General features: G+C 38.8%; 2 protein-coding genes across 29 annotated transcripts in view; one reads left to right on the top strand and one right to left on the bottom strand.

Moving 5' to 3' along the window:
- Positions 1-16,490, bottom strand: part of LOC122576224 — a 176,201-nt gene that overhangs the window by 155,494 nt on the left and 4,217 nt on the right. For 26 of the 28 annotated variants that reach the window (XM_043746182.1, XM_043746181.1, XM_043746193.1 and 23 more), the window contains exon 1: positions 11,618-12,373. The exons of 1 other annotated variant lie outside the window; for it this stretch is intronic. The gene's annotated coding sequence lies outside the window, so the exon portion shown is untranslated. Of the gene's footprint in view, positions 1-3,472; positions 3,586-11,617; positions 12,374-16,490 lie in introns of those variants that run through there. One more of the 28 variants, XM_043746172.1, reaches the window with a different exon arrangement.
- On the top strand, positions 782-1,198 carry LOC122576679. Its single transcript, XM_043747340.1, has one exon. It carries the CDS (start codon positions 824-826, stop codon positions 1,196-1,198), a length of 375 nt encoding a protein of 124 aa, XP_043603275.1. The 5' UTR covers positions 782-823.

Here is a 16,490-nt window from a genome sequence, read left to right on the forward strand (position 1 = left end):
TATATCATATACTGTACGCATTTAGCTTGATTTGCTGACTAAACTGTTCGTCATACTTCAACAACTTAGCGGTCTGACAAACGAGCAACGTAATAGTTCGACAGCGAATACTGCTACTTCATAAGTGTTGAAGTAACTACTTGAAGAAAAACTTTACATCTTTATTTATGTATATCCGTGATCTGGAGACTGCTGTTACCCTGAAATATTCTAAATAAGGAAAGGTGCATATTATTGTACCCTTGAGTATACATTATGTTTTGGGTTGCAAGGTCTAGCAACAAAGGAACTAATAAACTAATAATTTCTATTTATGTTCCCTGTAGCCTCTAGCCAAAGCTATAAGCTTGACTTTTTTGGTAATGTCCTTTTGCTATAAATATATGAACGTGCTCCCTATCATTCATCATCAACACTAAGAGAGTAAGGATCTGAATCAGCATAAACTTATACATTATATTTACACCTTTAATTATTTCAATTACAAATTCATCTACTCGTTCTTCAATCAGTCAACCTCAACCTCAACAATAAGCAGTGCTAACATTATGTTCATAACAGATAGAGACATTGAAAAGCGACGAGTAGCGAAGAACTGCTGAAATCCGAGACAGGACAATTGTTGTCACGTGCATACTACTTATTAGCGAATTGTAAAATTTCGCAAGAAGATAAGAGTACCGTACATCGACACGACGCGACGTCGCGTTAACACGTCGACTGCCCCGCGTGTTTTCAACGAAATGTCCTTCAGGCCACGAGTGCCGCTGTACCAAGCGTACTCTGCTAGACTGCCACCGATATTTTACATAACTTAAAATCTATGCCCCAGTTCGTTACAACGTCGAAAAGAAAAATGGGAAACTTATTTCTTAGTGAGTCGAATAGCAGTGAAAAAGAAAGCTTTTACGAGGCTCACACAAATTCGGATAGCAGCGATGAGGAAGAAATCAGATTTCCTAGAAATAGAAATATAAATAGAATTACAGCGTCTGATTCTGATTCGGATATTGATAAGTGCAATCGTAGTGATACTGAATGTAACGAAGATACTGTTGACGAGATTTTACAAGAATTGGTCATTGAGGAAGGAAGAAGAACCGACGATACCGAGGAAAGTGCAATTCAATTTGGCGAATGGAATGAATTTAGCGGTCGGCAGAAGTCATTTTTTTCCCGAGACAGACGACCTCATTAGGCAATTACCTGACGATGTCAATCCATACGATGTGTTCGAGCTGTTCGTTGATGTCGAAATAATAAACTTACTTGTATCAGAAAATTGCAACAAGGAAGGATGTAAATATTAGAAGATCTAGAGAATTATTAGCTGGAAAATTATTAGGGTTGTCTGAAAATACAAAGAATCCTTATCTTCGACGGAGTCAGCGTAATACCGCCGTTTGGAAAAATGATTGCGGAAGAAGCATTAGACGCGCGCGCAAACGATGTTATGCAGATAAAAGACGTCGAGCGGACCGATCAAAGACACGGGAGAATTTAAAGAAAACAACAACTTATTGTCCAAATTGTCCCGACCAAGCTCAGCTTTGTATAGAATGCTTCAAACTTTTACATTCTGAATAATTTTCATAATAAACCATTTTCGTATTACTTTTATAACAATTCAACAGTTTTATTACTTCCTGTGGAATATCTTTTGAAATACCTACGACGATCCTTCGCAAGTAGTCAAATAAGCGTCACCCGAATACGGATGACGCGGCCCGGTCAGAAACTTTGCTGTCACCCGAATATGGGTGACGCGACAATCAACGTGTTAATGTTTCGTCGGCAAAGGGAACGGTATATACTGTACAGAGTTTCCGCGTTCGCGCTAACGAACCGTAGAGCAAACGGTTTCGAGGCCGAAGCGAAAGGATAGAGGCTGGTGGCGAGTTTAGCGAGACGCTATGCAGGCGCCAGGATAATATCGGTCGCGGTTGGCACATGGTATCGCGTTACCTTGATTACGAGAAACCGATCTAACTCAGCCGTACATTTATCTCGACTACCATATTACGTGACTCGTGCTTCGTCTCTGACAAGAAAGAATTTCATTGCGTCTCCTGGCAAATTCGATCTCTCCGCTCGCTAACTAATTACGTGCGTATTATGTTCTTTGGGCCAACATACATCGTAGAATTAATTGGAATTCGTAGTCGACGTGTCTCGAGAGTGTCAGCTTCACACTGTCGGCATAACCGAGTTGACAGATATACGACAGGCTAATTTCGTAATAATCGAAATAAAATAATGTTGGAAATTTGATTAAATACGAACTAAATGAAAACAATTGATTTTTCTTTGTTTAGAAAAATTCATTATTTCGACGAGCATGTGCAGCCGCCACGAGAATACTCGGAATTTTAGCCGATCGCGTACCTGTTGATAACTTGCCGCCACATTTATTTACGTTACGTTATTGGCTTGGCAACTAAGTGACTGCGGACTTTGTCAATACCACCTAATGACAAAATCCGCAATCACTTAGTTGCCAACCCAATAGATTACAGAAATACCGAAACTATTTTGCGACGCGCAACTAAGAAAATTAAACGAAAATACGGATTTTTTCGCTCTTTGAATATTACAACGAGTATTCTACGAGTATCGTGAACATGGTAAATATATCCCCGTGTCGTATGGGCTGTGTGCATTTTTCCATCTGTAAATTATTATTTGCTTGCGTAATAAATTCTGTCGCCCCTTGGTGTCTTGACGTTTTCAGGAATATTACGAAAACTATTATTGTTTATGCTATTGTAGATGCAGCGAGTGCAAAATGCGACAAGTAATATGCAGAAATATCGCTGGACATTGCATCTTTAACCCTTTGCACTCGGAATTTTATTTCAATTTCGTTAGCAGCAGCTCTCGACGCTTTTAAGTGTTTTATTTGAAGTTTACTTGAACTAAAAAATAAGACAATTTAAATAAATAAAGGAAGAAAGAAATTCACTTAAATACCAGTTTTATCCACACTATTGTTGTATTTTGTAATTTTTAAGTGTATGACGTATCTTGAAACAATTTCCAGTACCCAATCCTGGGTTTCTTTCGCACATTTCACGAAAAAAAAGATGGGACCCGACAAAGGAGCTCCTGAGATAAAAACTGATATCAGTGCAAACTACGAGTGCAAAGGGTTAATGACAATAATAAAGGAAAAACTAACGTCACGGATGTCTCGTAAAAATTCGTTAGTATTTGGTTGGCAACTAAGTAATTGCGGATGTTATCAATGCCGCTTATTGACAAAATCCGCAATCACTTAGTTGCCAACCCAATAGATATATCGAATTACAGATTTCTTTAATCACGCGACAAAAATGATCAAAGTTTCATTAGAATTGGCGATATTTCAGATTACTGGAATGTTTTCTGCAATTGACAATAATAAGCGTGATACTAATCTCTTGACTCTGGCAGATAATTTCTCGTAAAAGCCAAGAAATAAGTAAAAACGAACTTGTCCTTTCCCTGCGGTCTCCGAACGACTCTGCCGACGTTCGTAGTTGCCTCTATATTCTTCGTAGAGAAAGTGATTTTCCAGCAGACGAAGCAAGCCAATTTCGCTTGGTAAAACTTGGAATTAATAACGGCGGATATGTTTTATAACTTCGGGATAAACAACATTGTTTCCATTTACCAGTTACTTTTCTGCCATGCAACCGCCACTTACGTGGTTACTGCCGCGATAGCCAACGAATATCTCAACGACGACGTTACTGCCACCTACTGGCCACGGTTGTTGTCAAAATTACGAAACTTTCGTAGTTTTAGGGAAACTAGATACGTGTGAGACCAGCCACGCGTTTATCTGAAGATTTGCAGCGATTGCGCTGCATACGTGTTCGCCCGATTCGGACTATACGAGGACTATAGGACTGTAGCGAGCCAAGTTCTCAGAAGCGAAGATTTGTTCGGGTGCAACAGAGGGCTGCGACGTTTCTTCGGATAATCGCGATAAACAGAGTTTTAACTGGTGAGTCAAGCGACAGAGCGGTGATCGGATTGGCGGCCGCAATGGAAGAAGCAGCGTCGTACAGTAGCGAAGAGCAACGACCGTAACCGATTCCCTCGGCAACTCGCAAAGAGCCCGAAGCGAGACTCTTTAGTCATTTTTTAGCGCGTTTTTCGCGGTCCCGTTACCTTTCCTTTCGTCCGCCATCTCTCTCTCTCTCTCTCTTTCTCCCTTTTTCTCTCTTTCCAATCCCGGCAAACGTTTTTACGAATCTCAGAACAGCTGGGTCATGCGCCACGTTTACGTACATGTACAAGGTGAGTCGGTAAAAACCACCATCTCGCGTAATTCGTTAACCGGCTGAGCTTATCATTTACCAGGTAAAATTCATCGCGTCTAAGGAGCTTGATCGAACGAATACATTTTCACTTTTCGATGCCTTACATTCTCTGAGATATCAAGCTGATCTTCAGTTCCTTGAAGGTCACCGTGTATTTTCTTTTGCGCTCCGTTGTAACCGCCAAAGAAAAAACGAATTCGATGACCTCTAACAATTCAAACTCGTTGTCTCTCTCGGTCGAAACACGTGGAGAACTACGAGATCGCGAAGAAAAGAACGATAATCCGTAAAGTAAAGTTTAGCCGAGTAGAGTGCTGGAACATTAATGCCGGCCACTGTACGTACAGTGGCTGGCGAACATATTCGAACACTTAGAAAATTTTTGTACGCGAATATACCGTGCGCGTTAGACGAAACTCTTTGAGGGCAGGAAGATGGAAATTGGCTGGTTTTAGACCTCGCTTCCGCTTTTTCCACGATCGTTGCCGAAACTGGAACAACGAAAGATAACTAAAGAGAAAGATAGTGGCGACAGCCTGGAGGAACGGTACGCTTCAAGGAAACGCAATACGTGTTCTTTATTGAAATTAATACGTCGGTGTTGCATTACGAAGCAGTCGAACACAAAAATACACTCTGTCGCCACCGATTACATAAACGTTTTGTATCGAAGGTTGACGTAATCGGGTCGATTCCGAGCTGTTCCAATAAACAGACGAAGAAAACAATCATCGAACATCGATGTAAATTTGAAAGCGTTCGCTTGGGTAAAGAGGTCCTTATGTTTAACGTTGCTGCGAAATTCCGCTCTTTCTTATCGTCAATGAGTTCATTCTTCCTCCACAGGTTTATCATTCCTAAAGAACATCCTTGTGCCTGTATTGCTCCTGTATTGTTCCTGTAATATGTTTGTAATATGTCTGTTTCTGTTCCCTTGGCTGTTACATTAAAATTCTATTGTCTCTGGTCAAATGTAATAAAAATATAACGCCTTTTTTCTGCCCAAGTAATTAGAACACAATTTAGCGATGGAAATCAATGGTCAAAGTGAGACACTATTAGGTTAGCAACTAAGTGATTGCGGATTTTGTCATTATGTGGTATTGAGAATATCCGCAATCACTTAGTTGCCAACCCAATATTTCGAAATCGTGAAAAATAATAAAGTCGAATGGGAAGGTAAATAACATAATATAACGCTGTCAAGGTAAGACGCGTGATTTATGATACTTTGGGGATATACGGAGGATATATAGCTACTATCAAAGGATGGGATTGACCCCTGAAAATCCAGTTATTTTCCGATATTAATTGTAAGAGATAGGAAACACGCTATCGGACGAAAGTTATTTCTTTTAATTGGGGCTATCGTTTGGTAAAATTGTTTGTCGATTTTACAGCGAGTTATAACGTAAAATCGTAAAATAACCGGATTTTCAAGTGCTACGATGCCTCTACGAGTCGAGCAAAGTTACATAATCTTTTTCGAAATTGCCTGCAGGAACCAGAAAATTTATGATAATTTCGTTGGTATATGTGGGTTATAGCTATGTAAGTAAATATTACAAATATTGTGTTGGCAACTATTTTATATATATTATCTAATAAATAATCCATAATTTTATTAGCATATGCTTCATCATCATTTCTTTTTGCGCTATATTTATGTCTGAAAGAGCTAGACGCACTTCACCTTTCAATTATAATATGGCTAACTAAATTGGTAAGGTTTTTAGGCATACTGAAACCATATTAATTGGATGTCTTTCATGCAATTTAACTTTCAGTACTAAAAAATTATTATTTGCAGACACTTTCTACGTCATACGTTAGCTGCTTTTGTATCAGTCTTTTTAGAGATTAAAATAATATTGGTGGGACTAGGTATGACAACTTTAATTACATTAGGAATAGGTCTTATCAACATTTCTTAAGGTACTTAGCTATAAAACTTGTATGACATATAAAATAACAGAAAATATTATAAATAATGTAAATAATGTTACAGTTTGATGTAACTATGAGAACAGGACTGTTGATGATCTTTGGACTGGCTTCCATTGTCTCAATTTTTCTGATAATGATAGTTCTGCTATTTACATGTATAAAATGATTACAACATTTTCTAAAGTACTCAGCTATAAAACTTATATGACATATAAAATAACAGAAAATATTATAAATAATAATTATGAATAATGTAAATAATGTTACAGTTTGATGTAACTATGAGAACAGGACTGTTGATTATCTTTAAACTGGCTTCCATTGTTTCAATTTTTCTGATAAAGATAGTTCTGCTATTTACATATATAACAGTATTACAACATTTTCTAAGGTACTTAGCTATAAAACTTGTATAACATATAAAATAACAGAAAATATTATAAATAATAATTATGAATAATATAAATAATGTTACGGTTTGATGTAACTATGAGAATAGGACTGTTGATGATCTTTGGACTGGCTTCTATTATTTCAATTTTTCTGATAAGGATAGTTCTGCTATTTACATGTATATATAAGAGTATTACATATAATAATCTCAGTTATAGGGATGATTTTATTATCAATGGTTAACATAAAATTAATATATATATTGAAAATATTTTTTAATTTAAACATAATATATCACACTCTAAGAGAAGAATATTTCAAACGTAAAAGGACATTATTATACGTTTTCTAGTATTTGTATTTTGATGTGTAAAGAATTATGAGTGGAAGAATAATGGAATTAAGTTCGGATGAAGTTGTATTAGCAACAGTACAAATTTATGTTGACATAGTATTGTTATACTAATTCGTGTTATTATTTATGGGTATGATGTACCATCGATAAATATTAAGGATAAATTTACATTATGTCATTAAGAATAATTATTATATAATCGGCAATTATATTAATCGGCAATGGCCGATTACTTCGGCCATTGAACGTATTGGACTTTCGCGACGAGAAATATCGTAAAAGATATTTATAACACGACGTACCTCTACATTTCCTTGAGCATTTACTTATTTACGAATTTCGGATATTCCAGTCGCTTTCGACTCAAACACCGTAAAAGCCCTAAACGCTTGTTGAACCGAAAGTTGAACCAAAGACTGTAGCAAGGCTTCAGCTTCCAGATTTATTAGCTTTTAATTGACGAAACAATTGGAGTAATCGAAATTGCATTTGTCAAAGGCTTTCGTAACGAACGTGAAACAACGAAAATAGATTTTTCGTGGATAAATTACGCGCTATTAAATATCGATAAGAGTTTCGGTAGAACTACGTTAATTCGGTTGCCAGGGGAAAAAAGGGGAGGAATTAAGAGCCGCGATGGAGAAGTAGCGGTGCGTTCCACGAAACGTTAACAGAGCAACCATAACTCTTGCCGAAGAAACACAGAGTAATTTTCTACGGGCCATAAATTTCCTAACACGGACAGTTTGCTGACCGTAACTAAATTCGACTGTAATCTCCATCCAAGGTAGAACGAACACGAGAAACGAAAGCAGAGAAAAGTTACATGAAATTGGGGAAAAATCGAAAGAGAAGAGAGGCAGAGAATGAGATGGACTGAAAGTCTGAAATGAACGTCTGCTGTCGGCCTAATAATTGACAGACTCGATTGGTTCAACGAGTACCACCGTTCTCGGTTAATTATCCTGACTCTCGTTATCCCATTATCGTCGTTAGATAGTATCGGAAGGGTGAAGCGAGCTTCTTTGTCGATTGCCGACCGTCGGTTTGCAGGATGCACGCGTTTCAACGACCGTGGCGCGCTCATCAGGAACCCTATTCCATTGTCCATGGAATATCGCAGCGATTTTCGATCTTTCTATCACCTCGTACCATGTATTGGGTTGGTAACTAAGTGATTGCGGATTTTATCATTACCACCTAATGACAAAATCCGCAATCACTTAGTTGCCAACCTAATACAAACAGCCACGTATTTTCTTCCGCAAAACAGCGCCGATAGTTTATTTATTTGTTCACTTATTAACATTACTTTTTAGCATCGGCCCTATAATACGCTAGAAAAGGATAAACATAGCACAGTTAAGTTACTAAATAGTAAACTCATTTATTATATTATATTACATTATACTGAATGTTCATTTATCTAAGCAATTGTAAGTAAAAATTATAAAATAACATTGTCAGAGAAAAGGCTCGGAAGAATTTTTGATTAATGCGATTTATGGAATTATGGAATGTTACGTACACGTTGTTGTATACGAAACAACATGCGAATTCTTGAGGTTCTTGACGGTACGATACCTTTAGCTATTTTAACAGCGAAGATTATACAACATATTATGCTCGTTCTGTGCAGTATCGGAAGATTTACATTGTCAAGGGTATTGTGAGAATCGAAAACCATAATTGTGATAACGAAACGGCATCAGGTGCTCGCTATATGTTACATTTACGTGTTACGCGATATGCAGACAAATATTAGTTTGTCCGAAAAGTTTCTTTCCTTTCATAAGGTGATAATAGATGAACAACAATTTCCGTTTTATATTATTTTATTGAATTAGCTATGATCCATCTCTGTTATTACGTTCGTGCATAATTCAATAAACTAATATAAAAGAAAAACGTTGTGCGTGTATTATTTCCTTATAAAATGAAAGAAACCTAATACATAAATAAGTATAAGAAGATATTACACTATGATTGTTTAAGCGTTAAACACCGCAAACACGGAATGTTTAAAGTTGCGAAGGGATAGAGAAAAGAGATCAACTGGATCAGATATGGCATTAGTATGCGCGCACGTATCCTGATAAATCGGCTCGCTGTTTCTAACGTCGCTCGCGAGGAATTCAAGCCGGAAAATCAGAAGATAATTACGCAGGAAACGCGAACGTGCGTTCAGATTCATAACACGAAGAAGTGGAAAGCGATCAAGCAGATTATTTATAAAAAATAAAAAAAGAATATCAGCCATCTTTCTCCTGTTCTTTAACGTGAAACCATTCCCATTTATGGAACATGGGATCGTAATCGTGTTCACGACGATATCGTGGACAAGCGAGCGAGCGTCAAAACGCAAAAATTTATGCCGTGTACTTTCCACGATTCTGTTGTATTGGGTTGGCAACTAAGTGATTGCGGATTTTATCATTACCATCTAATGACAAAAAGCGCAATCACTTAGTTGCCAAGCCAACATTTGAGGATCAACAGGCGGATTGCACGACGCTGGACATTGGCATATTCCGCATGAGATGAGTAAAACTAAAAGGTTGTAAGGAGTAACAGGGTTTTTAAAGTCCTCAGAAAATCTAAAAATAAATCCAAGCGACCTGTTCGCTTTGTCAACTGTCATTGGTAGTGTGGGATCAACGTAAGACACGTTATATTCGGAAAAAGAGAAAAATGTCACGTAAACGTAGGCGCAGAAATGCTTCGTTACGAAATTACGAGAAAAATACGGAACAACAACAGACCAGTTTTCGTTGCACAGAGCGGAAGATTCGATTGTTTATCCACGTTTGTTGCATTTCAAAATGTCCCTGTAAGACGCATCCTGGCCGAATAATCGCCGCTTACGACGATTACATAAATGAGGAACGCCGATGAGCACATTCCGCGCATACTCGTTACGAAACGAATTGCAGGCGACGTTAAGAGACGATTTTAGTCGCGACACAGTTCTTTTTTTAAATCGCCAATCTTATCGATAAATTGTTACGGGACATTCACGCTGCAGCTGGCTATTTCAACAAATTTGGCCATAAATCAAATGATACATATGAAAAATTAAAAAATATTTTCTCTAAAAATTCTACAAATTTCAGTTTCTTTTCATTTTCTTAAAATTTCAGGTTTGCAGAGTATCGCGTTTCAAACGACGATCAAACTTCAAACTCCTGGCGGAGCTACAGCGACGAAAACGAGGAAGATTCATTATGGAAAAATGTTATGCGGGAACTTCCCTTACGTTTTTCTCGAAAATATATTTTTCTAACCCGCGAAATATTTCTAGCCACGTATCACCGATCCGATGCTCTTGAAATTTCAAAAACATATTCCGCATACTACATTTTGCAACGTGACGTAGGATTTTCCTATTATTCCAAAAATTGTATTATTTCAAAGTAAAAACATTTTATTATCGTAATTACTTGTAGGAAGAAAAATTCTCAAATTCTATTGGCTTGGCAACTAAGTGATCGCGGATTTCTCATTACCATCTAATAACAAAATCCGCAATCACTTAGTTGCCAAGTCAATACGTATTCCGAAACGCATCAGGTTTAGTACAGCGTCTTAAAGGATAAAGGATATCCGTTACGGTTTCTTTTCGCGAACAACTGCTGGCATTAAGAAAATAAGTTCATACGAACGTTGAAGGGATTAACGTGCAAATGCTCTTGGGCGTTCACGTTCGGGGTACGCACGTAACCATTCGTGGAATTATCGGTTGGCAGTTAGGAGGAGCACTCGCGATAAATATCGAGTACTCTCGGCCGTGCCTAGCATTGACGAGAAGAGATTGAAAGTTTCTGAACGACGGTTATACGAGCGGTGGAACGCCACGCTTCTTCAACGTTCCCATTAGAAAAACCTTCAACAGGCTGTTCTATCGTAAAACTCGGAAAATGTCAATTTTGACTGTTTGGATATTTTTCAAGAATATAATTACCGAAATACACAGTGGGAAAATATTTCAACGCTTGTGAAAATCTTTTATAAATGTTTTACATTTCCTACGAAGTTGTTGCGCGCGAAGATGAAGGAGAAAGACACGTGTAAGTATCATACATGAAAAGACTCATTTTAAAGGGAGAGCATCAGCAGCGAGTCATCGGTGATCGTAGCGATAAGCGCGCATCATCTTCATCGGTAGATGCACGGATTTTCATGCAAATTTATATTTCTGAGAATGTCTAGCCAAGAACGTTAGAAGCTGGATTTACTTGTTACGTATTATAGAAAGCGCTATTATTTTCCCAATTTTATGCGTTATTTTTCATATTACGTGCATCCTGTGCAATTCTGTAGTTTCAAGTTTCCTACAAACGCAGAGATATCGTTGGTTGAACGCTAGGCTATCGGCAATCGCGACCTCGTCGCTTGCTACTTTATTCGTCCTTCGACAACTTTTTGCACGAACGTATCATTTGAAAAGTCCGATTATTATCTTTATGAACCTGCGTCCTCAGAACTATAGAAACAGGCTGGGTTCGTTAATTGTAAAAAGCTGTCGTAAAACGAAGATCACTGAAACGCCATCTATCGACTTGCGAAGCTATTCTATGATCCGCGGCACTGTATAAATCTGTCAAAGGTTAATTACCAAACTTTCAGCCTTCCTGAAACCTGCGGCGCTGTATGGTATTTCCACTGCTACGCGTATAATCGCAGGCCTCAACGCCACGATTCGAACAAATCTTCGCCAACGAGAAAGATCACACTCACTGCTGGAACACGGCCGATCACCGAATCCACCTTACGCAGGATCGTTCGACTTACTACAATTCGATGGGAAGATAACCCGTGACGGGAAACGCGACGATCCAACGAACAGGATGGAAAAAAGGCGTAAGATGCGGCGAATGTGGATGGAAAGCGAGCGAGTACCGTCGGATGCACGGCGCATCGCTAGGAAGAAGGAGAACAGAAACGGAGAGAGGGAAGAATTAATCGAGAGAAGAGAGCGAAAAGGAAGGGAAAGAACGTAAAAGGAGGAAGAGAAAAAGGAGAGAAGGAGATGAATAGATAGAGAGAGGGAGAGGGAGAGAGAGAGAGAAGGGACACAGCGTCAACGATGCCTCTGTGCCGACACTGGCGATCGACTGCGACTCTCGTTCGCGTAATGCACGTAGAGCAAGTGAAACAGAGAAGGTGGGGGGTGGAAGGCGAGAGAAAGAGCAAGAAACGGCTCGTCGAGAATGACGAACAGAAGAGAATGGATTGGAAGTAACCGCGAACGCGAGGAGAACTCTCGCGACGACCGACACGCTTCGTTTCGTGGTCCGACCAACTGATCGCCAACCGACGCCACTTCTATTCGACACAGGGGACCACAGTTAACACCGATAACGAGTTACAGGTAGGCGCGTATTTACTTATGACGCATCGCCGTATCAGCGATCAGCTACTCAGTGACTCTCAACATGACCAACTCAGACAGTTTTCAGGCTTTCACTACACGCCTGGATCGCCTGCATAGTTGTTCGCGTTATTTCACTTACTACAGATACAGTTTAAGGTTATTTCGCTTGAATATTGCCAACTGCGATCTTGGCGAAACGTTGGGATTTTTTTCCTTCTGGACACGACTTTTTGCAGCAAACCTCGAGCGGCGTTAAACGAGCCACGTGTTAAACGTACCAGCGCTAAGCGGTAGCATTCACGCGTGAATCGTTTCAAGCATTTTTTACAGCGTTCTCTTCTCCGAGGTTATATTCGGCGTATATTTGTTTGTTTATGTATTTAGTTACTCGACCAACGATGCGAATCGCGCAGATTCCGATGTCGTCTACAGAATCACGCCACAAGTTCATCGAGATAGTTTAAAAAGTGCTGGCGATACTTGTTGGGTATTAGCTCTATTTTCGTGGGAATCTTCGTGACTTTATCTATTGAAATGTTTCGCAACGAATGCAAAGAGCTTCACCTCGTCGAGAAATATGTTCGGTCGTAACGCGTCAACGTGCAGCCGTACAAGATAATCTGTTGTCAATGGCATTTGTTGAAACGTTTCTACGAGCTTTTGCACGATTTTTACAAGGTTCCGTCATTAATTGAATAACGTTCGTACGAAAGTACGATAGGTGTTATAAAAATCGTTTGAAAAACGTCTCGTTTAAAAATAAGGCTACGCGCTAATACATTTCGCAGCCACTGTACCGTACGAAGGATACGAAGAAATCTTTTCGCTGTCACAAACGTATCGTACACTTTGTACACGTGTCAGTGGAGATTTTCCTGTTGCACCGCGAGGATCGAAGATCTCAAAGAAATCAGGTCGCAACTCGACCGTTCTTTTAGAAAAAAATGTTACACTTTCGTTAATTTTATATTTTGCATATATACGGGGTGTCCCGAACTTAAACGGCCAAACCGCGAGAGTTTATTCTACAGGTAAAAAGAAAGAAAAAGCTGTTATACGAAGTTCGTCGATAGACGCTTCGTTACAGAGTTAGAAACGACAAATGTGGCGTGCACGTTGTAATACCGTGACGTGAATAATCATGAAATGTAACAATATAAGAAAAGATGATTACTTTTAATTCTTCGTTTCAGAATATCGTCCTTGCGGACGGACACATGCTTCGCATTAACGAACAATGGAATTAATTACGCTACGACGATCCTGAGAATTTTCCTGAATTTCAATAACTTTGCATAGCATTTTTTCTTCTTTCTGTCTGTACATTAATTTCCTCCTCGCTGATTTTCACGAGCTTCAAATATGTTGCCTAGGTCAACACTCTGACCACCTTTCTCCTATGCATATTACCGCCTTAGTTTTCCAGATATTACCAACATCCTTTTCTTCTTTTCCTTCTTTCTGCTTGTAGATCAAAGTCTCGCGGTGTGACCATTTAAGTTCGAAACATCTTGCATGCACAATCCCGCCCATAAATACCCGGACACTATCGACGCATATTTATGGATTTACACCGTGTACACATGTTACGTATTAACACTAGTAGAACTACCACACCAGTCAAATTGACTGGTTTTGTAATTTTATTTTAGAATTCCTACTTCGTGTTATATTTTTTCCGCGATGATGTAATGACTTTCGCAACGATAACTAAAAGAATAATATGATGAATTTTATTTTGTTTTCTGTGTATTCAAACTGAAAATAATTTTGTACCAAGGCTACTTATACCAATACCAGTGAAAATGACTGATACTTGTCAGAGTGTAAAAGGATGCTGCAATCTGATTATCGAAGCCCAGTTAACCAGTTTCCTCGTTTTCTACAACTTGCCACACGTTTTTCAAATTTTTACCGCGTATCATTCGATATGAGGATATCAGTTATCAGGAAAATTCCGGATCGATCGCTGGATCGCTGGATGCTAACACTAGAAATACCACACCAGCCAAAATGACTGGTTCTACAATTCTATAAACGTGTCGACCCTCGTTTAGGGATCATGGCCCCAGATGGATTAATAATGGCAAAAATGTACTACATAACATGGAATTCCTTCCGTAAGAAAGTAATAAATCAATAAATATAAGAATATTCTATTATTAGATATTTTTTAAAGACCAATCATTTTCACTGGTTTTGGTAAAAATAGTTTCGCGTTAGCTATCGGTAGTTCTAGTGTTAATAAGAATGCGAAATTGCATAAACCGATATAATTGCACAGGTATACTTGCAGTCTATTTAGGATCATTCTCACATCATCTCACGACTCTCCATTCTCCACGGACCTGCCAACTATTCCGAACACTACCTATGCGTACTACGAACTACGATAAGCAACACCCCTGATAGTAAGCGAGCAAAGAATAACGAGGCCCTGGTTGCTTTCCCCGAACGTTCTCCTTCTCCGTTACCATCGTCTCGAATTCTCTCTCGATTTAATCAGCTTTCGCGAATAAAAGGAATCGACTGTGTCGACCTCGACACCGATATACGGTCGTTTGCAGTTGTGTCGATCGCGCTGAATCCCTACGATCCCGACGATCTTCTGTCCAAAGCGGTCTACCTCGTTCCGAGCCAATTCCGTTCGCCGACTTTTGTCTCGTCGAGGCGCACGGCCTGGCCGAATACAATTTGCCGAGAGCGAGCGAGTTGGGGAAACCGTGTCGCGATTTAGCCGCAAGGTAAACGACTGCTTGTGCAACATGTGCGAAACATTATCGACACTGACGGCAAGCGTTTTCGAAGAAAGAAACAAAAGAACGCGAAGCTTGCAGCTCTTGGTATTTCGATTTGCAATTATTAGACAGTGGATTTTTTATCCTTTAAGGGCAGAAATTGAAAGGTGCAAGTATGATTGAGTATGTCATATAATATGCAAAAATAAAAGAAGATAAAATAAAAAAAGGTATAGTATCTGTTGGAATATTCGTTCAGTGGAACAAATAGCTGTCTAGGTACTACTTTCCTAGTCGCCAGATATGAATTTGCATAAATATCCGCAGTCTAGCAACGACAGAGAATAGAACACGTCTCAATGATTTCGATAGTTTAGGATTTAGAGATATAAAAAGCAGCTGAACATTCGGTACAACTCAATCGAAATATTCACTATTTCTATTAGGTTGGCAACTAAGTGATTGCGGATTTTGTCATTTGGTGGTATTGATAAAATCCGCAGTCACTTAGTTGCCAACCCAATATTATATTTTCAACATTGTAATAGTAGGAGGTCTGGTTAACTTTTTACTTCTTGCCGCAAGTCGTTAAATATTATGGTAAATTTTTTTTTTTATTTAATAATTTACATTCACAATTTCTCCAATTTGGACATTTGGTGAAATTTTTTAGCTGTTTGATTATCGTGTGAGTGGCTACCCCCAGCGGGGTACCATCTTTGTGATTATGGTAAATTGAGACTGAAATAAGGAGAATATCTGGATCGATTGAAAAATAATTGCAAAACCTCAACATCCAACAGATGCAATTAAATTCACTTCACTTAGCTTCGCTCTCCTTAGTTTTCTTCATACTTTTTTATTTACACTAATTAATATCGTCTATCGTGTTTATCGGTATCAACCAACTGTATATAGCTGGCCGAGATAAGATCAGGCACAAGAATTAGATTAAAGAACTTGATAAGAAGTATATTTGATATATTTGCTATAATTGAAAGTATCCAAATACTCATGCGCGACATCCTACACGTACGGCAGGATTATTTACAACAAGTCGCATAAGCTTCAACGTGTTCAAATTCTTCACACGGACTAATCAGATTTGTCGTATATTACGAGACACCGACGACAACGAAAGAATGAGAAACTGCCTTAAACCGTAGGTGCATTAAGAGGAAATATCGAAAACGAGAAATTGATTCGGCTAATGGCATCGTAGAGCGAGCGTGTAGGTATAATAAGAAGTAATGCAATAAACAGGAGAATAAAAAGGGCGAGGCGATATACCGTGAATAGCGTAGAAAGCGATCAGGAACGTTGCCGCGCCGCTGGTTATTATCGATAAGAAACGGCCAAGTTTTCTTATCTACGTC

This window comes from Bombus pyrosoma, linkage group LG16 (assembly GCF_014825855.1).
Source record: "Bombus pyrosoma isolate SC7728 linkage group LG16, ASM1482585v1, whole genome shotgun sequence".
Classification (NCBI taxonomy): domain Eukaryota; kingdom Metazoa; phylum Arthropoda; class Insecta; order Hymenoptera; family Apidae; genus Bombus; species Bombus pyrosoma.

Bases quoted from the DNA above. Each gene is read 5' to 3' on its own strand.
- LOC122576679 (XM_043747340.1), top strand. From the start codon at position 824: ATGCCCCAGTTCGTTACAACGTCGAAAAGAAAAATGGGAAACTTATTT.